The sequence below is a fragment of the Bubalus bubalis genome, chromosome 9, assembly GCF_019923935.1.
Source record: "Bubalus bubalis isolate 160015118507 breed Murrah chromosome 9, NDDB_SH_1, whole genome shotgun sequence".
NCBI classification, from domain to species: domain Eukaryota; kingdom Metazoa; phylum Chordata; class Mammalia; order Artiodactyla; family Bovidae; genus Bubalus; species Bubalus bubalis.
In genome coordinates this window covers 67,062,003-67,077,050 of record NC_059165.1, presented here as the reverse complement: position 1 = coordinate 67,077,050, position 15,048 = coordinate 67,062,003, and the positions used below count along the sequence as shown (strand labels likewise).

General features: G+C 59.0%; 1 protein-coding gene across 11 annotated transcripts in view; it reads right to left on the bottom strand.

Moving 5' to 3' along the window:
• Positions 1-15,048, bottom strand: part of TCF3 (transcription factor 3) — a 33,017-nt gene that overhangs the window by 5,092 nt on the left and 12,877 nt on the right. For 9 of the 11 annotated variants that reach the window (XM_025292732.3, XM_044948561.2, XM_025292729.3 and 6 more), the window contains exons 4-16: positions 10,108-10,181; positions 9,814-9,892; positions 7,442-7,509; positions 6,209-6,338; positions 5,901-5,950; positions 4,586-4,688; positions 4,343-4,506; positions 4,132-4,261; positions 3,744-3,802; positions 3,565-3,643; positions 2,774-2,847; positions 2,261-2,422; positions 2,066-2,168 (exon numbers count right to left, since the gene is read on the bottom strand). In XM_025292732.3, coding sequence (XP_025148517.1) covers positions 2,066-2,168; positions 2,261-2,422; positions 2,774-2,847; positions 3,565-3,643; positions 3,744-3,802; positions 4,132-4,261; positions 4,343-4,506; positions 4,586-4,688; positions 5,901-5,950; positions 6,209-6,338; positions 7,442-7,509; positions 9,814-9,892; positions 10,108-10,181 — 1,275 coding nt within the window. The remainder of the gene's footprint in view (positions 1-2,065; positions 2,169-2,260; positions 2,423-2,773; positions 2,848-3,564; positions 3,644-3,743; positions 3,803-4,131; positions 4,262-4,342; positions 4,507-4,585; positions 4,689-5,900; positions 5,951-6,208; positions 6,339-7,441; positions 7,510-9,813; positions 9,893-10,107; positions 10,182-15,048) is intronic. The other 2 variants (XM_025292724.3, XM_025292727.3) reach the window with 1 other exon arrangement.

The following is a 15,048-nucleotide window of genomic DNA, read 5'->3' as shown; positions in this document are numbered from 1 at the left end:
TCAGGGCCGGAGAAGTCTCCTAAAACACTGAAGCGCTGTCCTCGAAACAGAAATCAATAGACTTGAATATATCCAACTTGAGAACATCTCATCACCAAGAAAATAAGCAGCTGAGCCACAGAACAGAGACTCCTCACCCACAAGCGGAGAAAGGGAGGAGTCTTAGTGAGGGGAGGGCAGAGTGTCTAGGGAGCAGGCAGGGCACCTGGGCACTGCAGCTGCTCCATCACCCCAAATGGAGGAAATGCCATGGGTCTTAGCGCCAGTCCTGGGTGTGACCTCTTGGGAAAGCCCTCTGGCCTGACCTGGAAAAGGCGGCGACACACAGACCCGGAAATCCCAACCCACACCGGGAGACACTGCTCAGTAGATTCTGGAAAGTGCCAGCACAAGGGCCCAGGGTAGAGAGGGGCCTAGTGTCCTGTGAGGCCAGGGTGGTCACTGCATGGGTGGGAAGGCCACCCAGCAGGATGGCGACATAAACCAACCTGCGGCTGAGGGTATACAGCTGCTTGAAGCCACTGTGGATCCCAGGAACGTCTGGGCTGTCCTGTAGAAGGGGTGACCCCCTGGGAAGAGACTAACTCAGGCCTCTTGGCACTGCTGGCATCAGGCTGGGCGTCCTGGGCCCTGTGGGGTCTGGGGAGCATCCCCACCCTGGGTGATGACCAGGGTGAGACCCTGGGTGTGGAGGGATGCAATCTAGACATCCAGGAAGCACAAATCAGAGCCTGGCTGGTTCTAGGGGTGGGGTGTGCAGGCAGGCATGAAGGTTGTGTGGTGGGGGCCTTGTCAAGTCTGCATAGCACACTATGTCACCTGACAACCTGGTTTTCACAAGGTTGCTGAGGGCGGGGTGGATGGAGCAGCCCCCATGAGATCCAGGACCCCAAACCCCAGTGGGCAGCCTGCCAGTTACCCCTTTCTGCTGAGGATCTGCAAAGTAGACGGCTTTCCCCTGGCTGCTGCGGGACATGCAGCATGCTGCCACTCCTTCAGTCTTCAAAGAAACCCTCTTGACCTCGCCCCCTCTCGCTACTGCTGACTTCTCTGCTTCCCAGACAATTAACACCCCAGAAATCCACTGACCTTGCCCCCCTTGCCCTGGCGGGGTCCTCAGCTCAGCATCTGACACAGTGAGCCCCCCTCCCCAAGCCTCAGTACCCACCCTGATGCACAGATCCAGGATCTGCCCCGTCCACACTCCACCTGGGACCCTCCAACTCCAACATGTGCCAAGGACGCCTAGATGCCACCTCCAGACTGGAACCCCACCTCATCTTCCATGTCTTCACATCCTTCAGAGCCCCTGGAAATTGCCCCTCATGGCCTCTGCCCAGGCTGGTCCCCAGCAGCCACCCACACCCTCCTTCCTGGAGGAGCAGTCTCTTCTGCCCCCAGTCTGCCCTCCGAGAAGCAGCCACCAGAGGGCGCCTGTGAACACCTGAGCAAAATCCCAGGCCCTCCTCTGTCCACAGCCCTCCAGGCTCCCGACCTGCTCCGAGGTAAAAAAAAGCCCAAGTTCTCCCATGGCCCACAAGGCCCTGAACCAGCTGCCTTTCCCTCCTCCCTCTCTTCATTTGGCTCCAGCTGTTCCTCCAACATGCCAGACACGGTCCTGCCCCAGGGCCTTTGCATGTACTCACCCTGGCACCTGCCTGCTCACTCCTAACTTTAAAACTGCAGACTCTGCAGTGCCCCTCTCCCCGCCCACCAACTTTCCCTCCAACATGTGTCCCGACACGCTCACTTCACCTTCCGACTTCCACACAAATCACCCCCTTTCTCTGCTCAATCCGTTTTGTTCCCCAGCTCCAAAAGCAGCAGTGCCCCAACCCCAGCCTTGTGGGACCCCCGGGCCAGGCCCAGTAGGGCTTCTCTGGCGAGGCTGAAGGTGGCACTGATGTGGAGAGTACATTCCTCTGCCCCCTCCTTAGTACCCTGGGGCCTCAGTTTCCTCAACTGGAAATGGGGGTAGACCGTCCTGAGCCCCCTTTTCCAGAGGAGGAACAAGGGGTCAGCCCACTAGTGGGCCCTCAGCACAGGCAACGCTGCTGGGACTCACCGCCATAGGAGTCAGGCTGCCGGGAGAGGTCGGGGAGCGCCACATGGTTGTGCACGAGGCCACTGCTGCTGGAAAGGCCGTCCTCCGAATGGCCGCTTCCCACCTGTGGATGAGGGGGGTCATGGGCGCTGGCCTGGCCTGTGCAGCCCATCCACCACCCACCCTCTTCCCAGGTCTGCCCTCACCAGCACTTACCAGGCCTGCATGCCGCCCACCCAGTGGCATGACAGGGCCAGTGAAGCCCGAGGTCAGTGCCCCATGGCCAGGTAGCAGCCCGTGCACGTCGCCTGCGGTGCCCACAGCATGGCTGCGGAGCACGTGGATGGCCTCATCCAGGTGATCCTCCACTTTGCTCTGCTGCAAGAAGGGTGGGTGAAGGGCTGGGAACAGCCGCCAGCAACCTTGCTGACCACTGCCTTGGACCTCATCCCCAATAAATTAGTTGAGACATCCATTCTGGTCAAGGGGCACCCGTCCTGTCACACATTCTATTTCCACCACACCTGGGGCTCTTACAGGACATGGTTTCCACGCCCTGTGAGACGTCACGTGACCACAGCAGAAACAAAATGCTAAGCCAACCTGCCCCGCCATCAGTGGACCTCCACAGGCACCCACCATCCTTGAAACAGGTGTTCCTGTCTGTCCCTGTGCACCTACCCCACACTCCCACCATGGCACACCCTCCCCAGCCCCCAGGACGCTCACCAGGCCATGGAGACCCCCATCGTAGCTGGGCGATAAGGCACCGGGGGCTCCTGGTCGGGGCCACTGCGATGTCCCTGGAAGGGGCAGGAGACATGCACGTGAATGGACACAGGTTTGAGGTGTGTGCCACGCAGCTTGACACAGGAAGAAGCAGGGCTGGACTGGGAGTCCCAGGCTACAATGCTCAGACTGGCCACATGGGGGCTCCCACGCCCGCAGGTCGGTCTAAGGGCCTGAGCCCGGATCTGGGCCCGCTGACCGGGCAGCTCCTATCTAGGGTGTGGACCCAGTGGGTAGGTCACATCTTTGCACCTCAGTTACCACTTCTATGAAACCTATGGGGAAGGAGGCTCCTCCCAGTCCCGCCACACCTAAACCCTGAGAACACTGTACAGGCCTATGGGTACTGTTAAAACTGCCCACACACCCCAGAGCCCTTGGTCCTCTGTCCTCGGACCTGAGTCCCGTTCCACAACACAGCACAAGGCATACAGTGTGTGTCTAACAAACAACCGTAGGGGTGAATAAACGCCAACACACCCATGTCTGCTCTGGCTCTTGGGTACCCCAGGCCTCTGCTGGATCCCTCTGCCTCTGCAGTGCATGGAGCACTCCCTCCCAGCTTTAGCCTTTTTTGTGACCTGAGATCCCGCTCCTCTAGGCTGCCCTCCTCGACGGCCTGGGAGACAACCGTGGGAACATGAGCTGAGGCAGGTGGTTGGTCTAGCTCCCCACCCAACTGGGGCTGCAGTCACCAGCCCTGACCCCCTCCCCCAACACCCTGCACAGACCTGCCAGGCCCTGTGGGGAGCCCACGGGGGTGGAGGGGCTGGAGGAGAAGTTATTGCTTGAGTGATCCGGGGAGTAGATCTGTGATGGGACAAGGAGAAACAAAGAGCCACCAGGTGGCCTGTCAGGGCCAGCTTCTCGGGGTCACTGGCTCAGCCACCCACCACAACCCACGCCTCACCGAGGCCAGGGCCTTGCCAAGGGCATCTCCGGAGCTGCTGGATGTGGTCCCACGGGAGCCTGTGAGTGGAGAGATGTGAGGCCCTGGCTGACAGAAGCTACCACACAGATGCCCCAGCCTGGCCCTGGGCGGCCCAGCCAGTCGGGGTCTGCTGCCGTCCAGCACCTGCCTCCGCAGGGCTCTGGGGCCAGGTGGGCTGTAGGGCTCTGTGTGAACAGCACACTTTGGGGGCCTCAGTTTCCCCAGTGGGGCCCCCTAATGAAAGAGCCACTTTGAAACAGCTGAGGAGGGCTGAGGAGCCGATGATAACAATGATAACCAGGACCACACTGATGATACCAACAATGCTAATCTTGAGCCCATGGGGGTGGGGGACAAAGGGCTATACCCAGGAGGCTGTCTGCCCCGCTGACAGGGGGCGTGTGGCTGGAGATGCTGCTGTAGGTGCCTGCAGGGCCCGAGAAGGTGGATGCAGCTGGAAGCCCACCGTTCACCTCTGCTCCGTGCAGCTGGTAGCCCTGCGGGGCGGGAAGGATGGGTCAGAGGGGTCACACCAGGGCACTGCCCCCCACCTGCCAAGGGCCACCCACATAGCTTACCATGCGCTCATGCTGGTGCAGGCTGCCAAACCCGCCACTGCCCCCCACAGAGCTGCCGCCACCTGCTGGGAGGGGCAGGGGGGACGAGCCCCCGCCCAGCATGGGCCCAAAGCCTGCCTGGCCTGGGGCGCTCCAGAGTTCAGCAGAGGGGTGGAGGCTGCCATCTGCGGAGAGGGGGATGGTAAGATGGGTGGGCACAGGGACCCCCGGCCTGCTCCAGGCAGCCTGGGTGAGCCCCCATACCTGCCATGTAGAAGGGGGTGGGGTAGGAGCTGCTGGGCGTCTTGGCGGATGGGTAGGTCGTGGGGTCCCTGCCGTAGTCGTCCCCTGAGCTGGGGGGGTACACCTGCAGGGGCCGTGGGCATGGTCAAGCAGGAAGGACTGGGGCTTAACTCTGTCTCCCCTCCACCCCACCCCCCTGTACACTGTACAGCTCCAACCCCTCTCTCCAAAACTGTGGTGGCCAGTGTCTGCGGCTTGCTGGTGTCATCACCTATCTGCAGTTCCTTCTTCACCCCACCTCCTGCCCACTCTGCAGAGTCCCAGATTCAGACCTGAGGCCTTTGTAGATTAGACGCCTCACCCCGACCCAGACTACCTTTTCCCTCCTTAATCCAACAAACTCCTATTGATTCATCGAAGTCCAGCAGTGTTGTCCCCAGTGCTGGAACCTCCCTCAGACCAGCCCGGTTCACAGGAGACCTGGGAGCCCCAGAGGCAGGGCCCTGGGTACACCTTCTGCCCCAGCTGCTCCAAAGAAGTAAGATGGCAAAGGCCTTCTAGGATCAGCACCAACCCTGATCAGCTGGCACTGTCTGGAGAGTGCTGGGATCGACTGGCAACATCTGCCCCGACAGTGGAGCAGAAAGCGGGGAGCAAGTGATGAGTCAGGGGGGATGGAGTGGGCTCAGGGGCCTCTCACTCTGATGTTTCAGACGTGACATCATGAGATGAGGCTTAAAACAACCTCCACTTGCCTGCCCCCCACCCCTAGGCTGCAGGATTTCAACCTTGGATGGTAACCCTGAGCCTGGAGTGGGCTGGGTCAGCCTCGGGGACTGTGCTGGTGGCCAGTGAGGGAGGCAGGCAGAGAGGGCAGTGACCGATCCAGGGAATCCGGCAAATTGCCTTTTCTCTCAGCGTGATTAAGTCGCGGGAGCTCGGCACTGGGAGCCACTGACGGCTCGGCACCATCTGCTGGGCCTGGCTCCCTGCCAACCACAGGCAGAGGGGCAAGGATGCAGGGTGGCTCCAAGCCAGGCACAGGGAGCAGGAAACCCTCTGAACTGCCCCCATGATGCCTACCAGCTCCTGCTCCCAGGACCCCTGTTCAAGCCCTTTCTGAGGAGCCTCAGCCACAGGAGACCACTTATCTTAAAACATAAGGGACCCAGGCTAGACCCAAAAAAGGACTTCCCGACTCCCTCAGAGCTGGGGCCTCAGGGCAGAAGTCCCCCAAGCCCCTGGGGCTTTCACCAGAACCCACGTGGGGCTGGCCCACCCTGGGGGGTGTCACAGAGGCACTCAACCCATAGGGCCCATCTGTCCCATGACTCACTGAGGATGGGAGGCCAGGCGGCACCTTCCGGACCTTCTTGGGCTGTGAGTCTGTCGGGACAGGAGGAGTGAGAACCCCGGCCCGGCTCCCACCCTCACCCTGGCCCTTCCCACCAGACATGCCTGTCACCAGAGGTGGCAGACAGCCTCCCCCACCACCCACAGCTCAGAGAGGGGACCTGGGGGCTTTTCTCTACTAATAGAACAACTCAAGCCTCTGTCCATGCACAGAACCTGGGGGGCGGGCATGTGGACTTCATAGGATGCGACTGCTGGGCCTCAAGGGGACTGCCACCCTGGCCCACTCACCCAGGCTGCTGTCCGTTGCTCTCCGCCGAGGGTGCCCAGAGTAGGAATAATACTGTGACCCGCCCTTGATGCCCGAGGGGGACAGAGGCCCTGGGCTGCTGAGGGCCAGCTCACTGGGGAGGAAGCCCACCTGAGGGAGGGAGGGGAGGTGTCATCAGTCAACCCCCACCCTGCCAGCCAATTCCGGTTAAAACAATAAGTGCAAAGGCCGAGGCCAGGTTCTGGGGTGGGCGACCTGGGGAGGAGCTCCCTTCTGGCCAGCACCTGTGGAGTGTCTCTGATCAAGGCGTGAATGCAAAAGGCAGAGAAACACTGTCAAACCTGAAGATGCGTGCGGTCTGGGCGCTAACACACACAATTGCGCCTAGGGAATCAGCTCGGTTTACTTTGTATGTATCCCTCCACTCTGCTTTTTTAAGGCAAACAGTTTAAACTCGCAGACACTGGTATAAAATGGGACTCTTCCATGGAGAGCAGGCGTGACTGGGGCTGAAGGCCCACAGCTGCAGCCTCAGCCTTCCCATCTGTAAAATGGGCACACCAGCCGCTACACAGCTCAGGGGTCATTGTGGGGACTGATGGGGCCAGGCAAGGTCTCCCCGGGCAGGGCTCCTAGTGCCCAGCAGGCGTCCTGTGGCTGTGATAGCTGCCACACTGGCTGCAGCCTAGTGTGCACATGGGTGGTGCTGTCTGCAGCAGGGCCTAAGACTAAAGCCCGCAAGGGGTGGGGGAGAGGGCCTAGAGAGGTGACCAGGACAGGAGGCCACAGGGGACCGCTATGCTGGGTCACTGCGTCATCAGCCTTGCAGCAGGGGTGATAACCTTGCCCAGGCTGGAAGCTGTAGGCTGGACCACAGGGCTGAGCTGGCCTCAGGTTCCCTGTCTGCCACTTGAGGCTGGGTGGGCGGGTGTCTCCTGAAGCCCCTTCAGCTGTGTAGGGGGCCCGCAGGCTGGACCCAGCTTCTCCTCCACAGGCACCTGGCTTGGTCCAGGGCCTGGCCTGTTTTAGCTGCTGCTGGCGAGTGACCAGCACTCGGCTCAGCCAAAGCAGCTTCACAGATCAGGAGGAAATCAGGATGAATTTGTTTAAAATTAAAACTAGAGAATATGAGGTGCTGACGAGAGATCAGGAGCTCCCCCCCAGTCCCCATCCACCTGCACCACCTCCCAGTCTGGAAAGCGGGGTTCTCCAGGCTCTGCAGTCCCATGCCCTCCCCGCAGACACTGCCTCACCTGAGTCAGGCTGCTGACCCCGGCGTCTCTCCCGAAGGCAGCGTATGCGCCCCGCTCGCTGCCCTTGCCTGGGGAAAGGAAGGAGGGTCACCCGGAGCTGCCTGCACACAGTAGGGACTCCACAGTGCACAACACTGAGAAACGTGGTGGGACACTGCTCTCCCTGCAAGGTAGCGAGGGCCCAAGGGACAAGCGGGGGTCCAGCCAGATGCTGCCCCCAGATAACCTGCAGAGTATCCTGCAGACATGCTAGACGCCCCTCGTCTCACCCCCGAGTTGGGACAGCACCAATTTGCCCCACCCCTCCGAGCTTCGGTTTCCTCTGTTCAAGGTCATGAGGTGTCAACTCCCCAGAGTGCTGAGTCCCAGGGGACAGGCTGGGGTCCCCGCTACTGCCTTAGTTCAGCACCCAGGGCCCGGGCTCCTTCACCAGCCTCCAGCCAGGGTTAGCTAATGAGTGAGCAAGTGATGTCCCTGGGGACGCTAAGTCAGGTGACTCGGTGAAGGGGCCCTCCCTCTACGTGGGTGGGCAGGCCCCCACTGTGGGGGGACAACCTGTCAGAGAGAACTGCTGGTGTGAACGGCCTGCTGCGGTACACAAACACCTGGATCCAGCCCCGTCTGAAGCAGGTCCCAGGACCAATCAGTACCTGAGCCATGCAAGTCTGTTTCTGGCTTCTGCTGAGCACCAACTTTGACTGAGGGTGGACCGTACTCAGCCCTACTGTGAGTAAGGACTCAGAATGTCTGACTAACATGATTTATTCTCAAATTGCGGGGGGAAATCTCCCTTTTATTTTAAAGGACAATTCCAAGTAGACTTCTGGAACAAACGCTGTTTAGGGAGCAGGCAGAGGGACCATGCTCCTACCAATATGCAGATACCCCACAGGCTGCACCCAACAGCTCAACCTCCCATGACCCCTCCAGGAAGGCAACAAGGGCCCAAGTAGGGATGAACAAACTAAGGCCTGGAGGCCAGAGGGACTTGCCCTACAGTCCAGAGAGTGAACTTCCTTCCTCCCAGGCGGGTGGCTGTGGGAAGCAGAGCTAGCCAGCCCAACCAGGGCTCTGGGCACCCACCCTTCCACCCCACATTGAGTATGGGGCAGGCACTAAATAGGGGGTATCCTGAAAGCAAAGATGAGGAGACGAGGAGAGGAAGCAGAGGTTCTGGGATGGGACCCGCAGTGACCAGAGCCCTGTGGGTATACAGCAGGTGCCTAAGCCATGCACCAGGCCCCTGCATCAGGGAAGGACCACCAGGGCGCTTCAAGGAGCCGGACCAGGTTGGGGTCCACACTGGAAGACTGACTCCACCCCTAGGGCCCTGGCACTCACTGACCACGCCCCACCACGGCCGCACCAGCCCCGGTCGACAACCAGGGAGGGGCCCCAGGAGGTGAGACCTCGCCCACATCGCCACTAGTTCCCTGGGCTCCCTGCTGCCCTGAGCTCCTTGGCCACAGGAGCGTGTGGCGGGCGCGGACACAACTGGGCTCTGGGCCCTGCTGACCAGGCTAGGCCGTGGGAACTGCCCATGTTGGAAGAGGCTGAGAAAGGAACCCTGAGGGGGATCCTCTGTCGTGGCAGGTGCAGAGGTGACCCCAGGCCCCGGGTCAGGCCCCACCTCCCAGGCTGGGAGATGCACACAGATGCCTGCTGGATACAGCAGGTGCTGGACGCTGCTCTCCCCAACCCTCTTCCCAGGGCTGCACCCAGGCCACACTCATCCATCTGGCTATTTAAGTGTATTCAGCCACACAGGGCTTGACCCCAAAGCCCCCCCACCCTGGCTGGTTGGCTGAGGACCCCCCAGTTCACCCACCTTCCTAGTGACCGCCAATCCTGCCATGACCCTTGGCCTGGGAACCACCACCCACCCCCCAGCCCCTCTCAACCACCAGAGACACCAACTCCACCATCAGCCCCAATGCTTCCCTCAGAACAGGGAGACCAGGGTTCATGGGGACAAGGGTCCTGGGGGCCAGGTCCCTTCTTGGTGAGCAAGATGGGGGTGGGCCTTCGGGTCTGGGGAGCTGCAAAGTAATCACTGCCAATTCTTGGAAGGCTCTGTGACAACCCTATCCGGAGGATCAGGAAGCCAGGACTCAAGGTGGGGGACCCTCGTCCAAATCCTGATCCCCACAGTCAGGACGTGGGTGCTCCAGGGAGGGCGGACGGGCCTCAGCCGGGTCCTGAAGTGGTCAGGACTTCACTTCCCAGGTGCACTTGGAGGGTCCCCACCCATGTCCTCTCTCTGGATGGATATTCTGGAAGCCTTGGCACTCAAGTACACTGCCAACCTCCCAGACCAAGTGGGTGTGCAGGGAAGTGCAGGGGGCACAGGTGCCACACATGTAGACACTCACCTCCAAGCCCAGGGCCCAGGAATGTGGAAGAAGGGAGGCTGCTGTGGGACTCACCGAAGTGGGCACCGTCACTATAGGTCTGCAGGGAGACAGCAGGGGTGAGGGAGGCACCCCCACTTCAGGGGTGGGAGAGAGGCTTGGGAGGCACCTGGGTCAGGACACGACCCTGAAATGCAGAGCCCAGAGTCCCTGCAGACCAGGCTGGCTCCAGCCTCACTGCTCTGGGCCCATCTCCCCATGCAACACGACCCCAGGGAGGGAAACCAAGGGTCTCGGCCTCTAGCGACTCCTCACCCGGCCGGGGTCGAAGGAGGAACTGTCTTGCTCACTGGTGCCCCATGAACCCGAACTTGGCCGGTCCTCGAGACCTGTAGGGCAGGAAGGCAGGGTCAGGGGCCTCACCTGCCCACTCCATACCAGCCCCCACCCCTGGCCAGAGGTGAGGGGTGGGGTGGCCCTTACTCAACCTGGGATGCTTTCCAGGCCGTTCTGACCCACCCTGGAGCCTATACAGATGCACCCACCCCACTCTGCCCACAGTGACACCACCACCAGTGACAAGCACCCTGGATATGCGGGTACCAAGAAGACCAATTCCACCCATCCGGGACTGGCCCCCATCCTGCCAGGAAAGATGGAACCCTTGACCGGTCTCTGGGCCTCTTAGGTGGTGGGGGCAGGAAACAAGGGATGAGCTCTCATCTCCCCTTTCCCGTAGCTGTCAACTCAAAAGGTGGGGCCATGCCTTTGGTGAACGGAGGAGCAGCAGCAGACACCACTGACTCCCCGCCAAGCACATAGGCTGGCACCTGGGAAAGTGGAATCCAATCTGGAAGACGGGAGCTTACCCCGCTCACCCAGCCCAAGGTGTGGCAGGGGTTAACCACAATTGGGACTGGGGACAAGGACCGTGGATGGAGGGGTGAGCAGGGTGGGGCCCTTATCTCCCTGAACACTCGCCAGGCACAGCCCAGGACTCTCCCCACCTCGTTCAGGGGCAGACAGCACGTGCTCGTGCTTTTCATGGGGGAGGGCTGGGTTGTCTCCAACACTGCCCATCGGGGGCCACAGGGCTCAGGGCCTGGAAGAGCAAAAACGAGCAGTCCTGGGGCCCCTCCCACCTGTGTCTCAGTTTCTCTCCTCAGTAAGTGGGGTCATGAACACATCCCACTTTGCAGGACTGGAGGTGTCCACATCTGACACTGAGTCAAAGCTCCCCAAGCTAGGCTGGGCGAGAGATGGGAGGAGGGCCGTGCCCAGCACTGCAGGCTGTGCCAAGGGACAACCCCTCCCCCCGCCCTGACCCTGCATGGTGGACCTCCAGAACACCCTAGCTGGAACCTTCACCCAGCCTTCCTTTGCTCATCTGTACCAGAAACTTACTTCAAACTGCAGCCTCCTATTTTGGTGCCTTTGTGTTAATCATCTCCCCTGGAGAATTGGTGTTTAATTGCTGTCTAATTTGCATAATTGTGCATATTAATCTTCTGGTCTGATGAATATTCATATAGATCACTTAAGATTTTGTTTTCTAATCAAAAATTTCCAGTGTGATTATGATGGGGGGCTGCAACCTGCCATGGTGAGCAGGGGGTCATACAGGGAGCTCCCATGGTCTCCATGAATCCATCCAGCATTTGCCACCAGATTTGGGGTGTCTGTTCCCCAAGGCTCTGGGCCTTCACTGGGACTACGGGAACGAGAGCAGCTGGTGGTGGGGGGTGACCTCGGGCACAGGGCCAGCACTTGAGCCTGTTTCCCTCCACACCCACTTACCTGTCGTCCCCTTGCTCTCTGGCACAGCCCTCTCCTAGATGAACTCATTCTGTTCTAGGTCCCCCATTCCCGTGGGCATTCGCAACAGGCCCCAGGAACTTCGAGCAAGAGCAGGAGGCCAGGTCCAAGGCCACAGCCAAGCCTCCCTGCACCCCAAGGCCTGGCAGGGCTGAGGGGCGCTCCTGGGGCCTGACACCCAGGGACCCAGCCAACACAGGCCCCACAAGATTCAGGCAGAGGTGATCAGGTCCTGCTCTTCCCTTTCGGGTGAAAATCTCCTCCCCCAGCCCCAGCCTCCCCTCTCCTACAAACGACAAAAATAGGGATGACCCCTCCCCCACTACTCCCATTAAGTTATTCCCCCCACTACTGGTTAATTACACATTTTAATAACCCATCATGAATATTCATAACACATCCCTTGTTCATGTTCCAATTAATATGTACTAATAGAATAAGACTTCACAGTCTGAGTGTATTTTTTTTTTTTAAACAATCACACTCTTTTATTTTAATAAAGCTGGAGATGAAGTGGTGGTGGGGCCGTACCCAGAAAAATCACCTCTCTGCTCAGTCCTGGCCCACTACCCCAGCAAGAGACGAGAGATGGACCGAGCAGAAGGCTAGGGGGGTTAGGTGCGGCACAGAGGGACTTGCCCAGCCCTCACCCCAGCTGGCTGCCCCCTTGGCCAGGTGACATGGGGGGAGGGCTCCTCCGAGGGGCCTCGGTACCGGGTGATTCCTCCACAGCAAGTCTGAGGACTGGGACCTTGGACCAAGTCCAGCCCTTGCCTCCTTTTGTCAATAAAGCTTTATTAGTACAAGGTCACGGGCATTTGTTCCCGCACTGTCTACAACGGTGTTTGCCATTGTAGATTAGTTGCACATACTGTCTGGCTCTTTATCAGAAAGGTCAGCTGACCCGAGCATGGAGATTCCTAGAGCCAGTCCCCCTGTATAAAGCAGCCAGACCAGCGGACTCTGGTACCTGGAGTGTGAGGAAGATGGTCACGGCACCTGAGCAGGGCCCTACAGTGCCCCCACCTCAAACCTGCAGCTGTACAGCCATGGTTGCTGTTGGGAGTTCTATCCTGCAGCCCCAGGCCTCGGGTCCCAGGCTAAATCCAAGGAGCTATCCTCTCCCCACCTCACTCCAACACTTGCTCTGCAATCCGACTCTGGCTCAGCCAGGGTGTGCCCCCTGGGTCAAGCCACCACCCTGCACCAGGGTCCCCCCAGGTTCCCTGTGCACCCACTACCCTGGGCAGGCTAGCTCTCCTCCCTCCCTCCAGCCTCTCCCAGGGCTCCCCACTGCCCTCAGGGTAGAGACCAGACTCCTCCCTGACCACAGTTCTCTCCCAGCTCACTCCTACCTGACCCCCAGCAGGTGAGCAGATCTCGACTCCACCCAAGGTCTGCCTGGGTGGTCCCCACACCTGATGACCCTTTGTCTCCCAATAGGGAGGTCGCCATGCCAGCCCCCTCTGTCCCCAGCGATGCCTGCACAGGGCTAGCCCCCAAACAACCTCCACAGACACCTGTGGCCCTCTCCGTTGATCCGATAGCTACTGAACCCATCAAAATGTCATCTGCTGTGCCATCCTCCTGCGGTCACATGTGGTGACTACTTCCCTGCAATGCGGCCTCCAGGACTGAGGAAGAGCTCCCACCGCCACCAGGGGCTGATTAACACACACTCAGATGGGCGTAAGTGGCTAGCGACTGCTGCATTGGACATGTGAACCACCCAAATAAAAACTAAATAATAACGATATAAACCACAACACACACCATGATCACACCTGAGAAAAAATTAACAGCACCTAACAGGCTCCTGCACTGCCCCCAAGCAAGGAGATTTGAGGCTAAAGAGAAAGTCAGTGGAAGTAACACCCCACCATTTCCAAACCAAGGCTTCACTCCAACCCAACCTCTCATGAACCCCTGGAGAGGAAACCCCTAACCCCAGGGGCTTCCCCACTGGAAGGAGCTGGCCCTCAGGTGGAGGAGGGGGTCCCACAAACAGATGGTAATGCAGAGAAACAGAGTCCCTCAGGTGCAGAAGTTGCCCAGCCCCTCCTATGAATTTCGGATTCCTGACAAAGCGACGGCAGAAAGACCCCCTTCTGTTCCAGTCTATCACGGACCGGTGGGAGGGTCTCAACTCCACCCCACCACCAAACCTAAGCTCAGAACCCCAGTCAGGAATTCCCTGCAAAAACAGGCACAGGGCAAAACAAAACCAGAATACGGAAGACAGCCATGTTCACGGATTTAGGATCGATCCCAGGAAACAGAAGGGTACCTAAGACTACCACTGTCGCATGTGCGTTCCCAAGGAAACTGCAGAGCTTGTGGGTTCCCTGGAATGGATGGAAGATAAGGCTTCTGGGAGAGAGGAAACAGGAGAAACTAATAATTTTGCAGCAAATTCGCAAAAGCAGCATCAGAGGTGGGGAGGCGGAAGTGACAATGCAGAAGAGGTGATCAAACACAAGGGCAGGCTCTGGGGATGCCCCCAAACACCAGGGAAGGGGGCATTCTGAGACCCCAGGCGTCCAGGGAGAACAAGCAAAAAATCACCCAAACTCAAAAACACTGAGTCAAAAACAACCTAGCTGCTCAAAGGGAAAAGTGAGGAGCTGGAGGAATGCGCACACCTCTTGGACACCACGTACTCGCATCCCCATGCAATAACACAATCCATAGGACTGAAGCTCACGGAGGGATATAGCGGCCTCCCTGGGGAGTACCAGCACCAATCCCATCCCCAACCCACTGCCGCTCACAGGAGGCAGGTGCCCAGGTGCCGCTCACCAGAAAAGCAGGAGCAAGGTGACATCAGCTGCAGCCCCTCCCTGTAGAACATCCAGAAGGAAGCACTCCCAGCAGGAGGGTAATCCCAGCACAGGCCACTCCAGTCAGGAGGAAGTGATGAGCGAGCACCTTTGACCCACATGTTAAACAGAATTTAAGACACTATCCCACCAAGAGTGGGCACCAGGTGCACAGGCGCTGCACTGCCTGGGGGACCCCCCATGGTTTCTCCCAAGGAACCCTTGAGCAGGTGCCATCATCCCCACTTCAAAGATGAGGAGACTGAGGTCTCCTAAGTGGCAGAATTAATATAACAAGAACACGTTTCCCAGCTGGATACAAACACACAGGACAGGACTTGAAAAGAGAAATGACGTTTTTAAAAAGTGGCAATATATTCAAACCAAACAGGAGGCCAGGGGAAGGTCACTTTCCCGCAGAGCACGAAGATGTGATTTCACTTCTGGAGAGGAAACAGCCTGATCCAGGAGGACCCCCACCAGCGGAGTTGCAAACCAGCACAGGCTGCCAAACTCAACCCAACAAAGTATACCAGACCCGGATGCAAGGAAGAAAAACTACCATCAGTGTGTGAAAAGTGAGAGGGACGCAGACTCGACTTTTCTGAAACCTGAAAAGCGC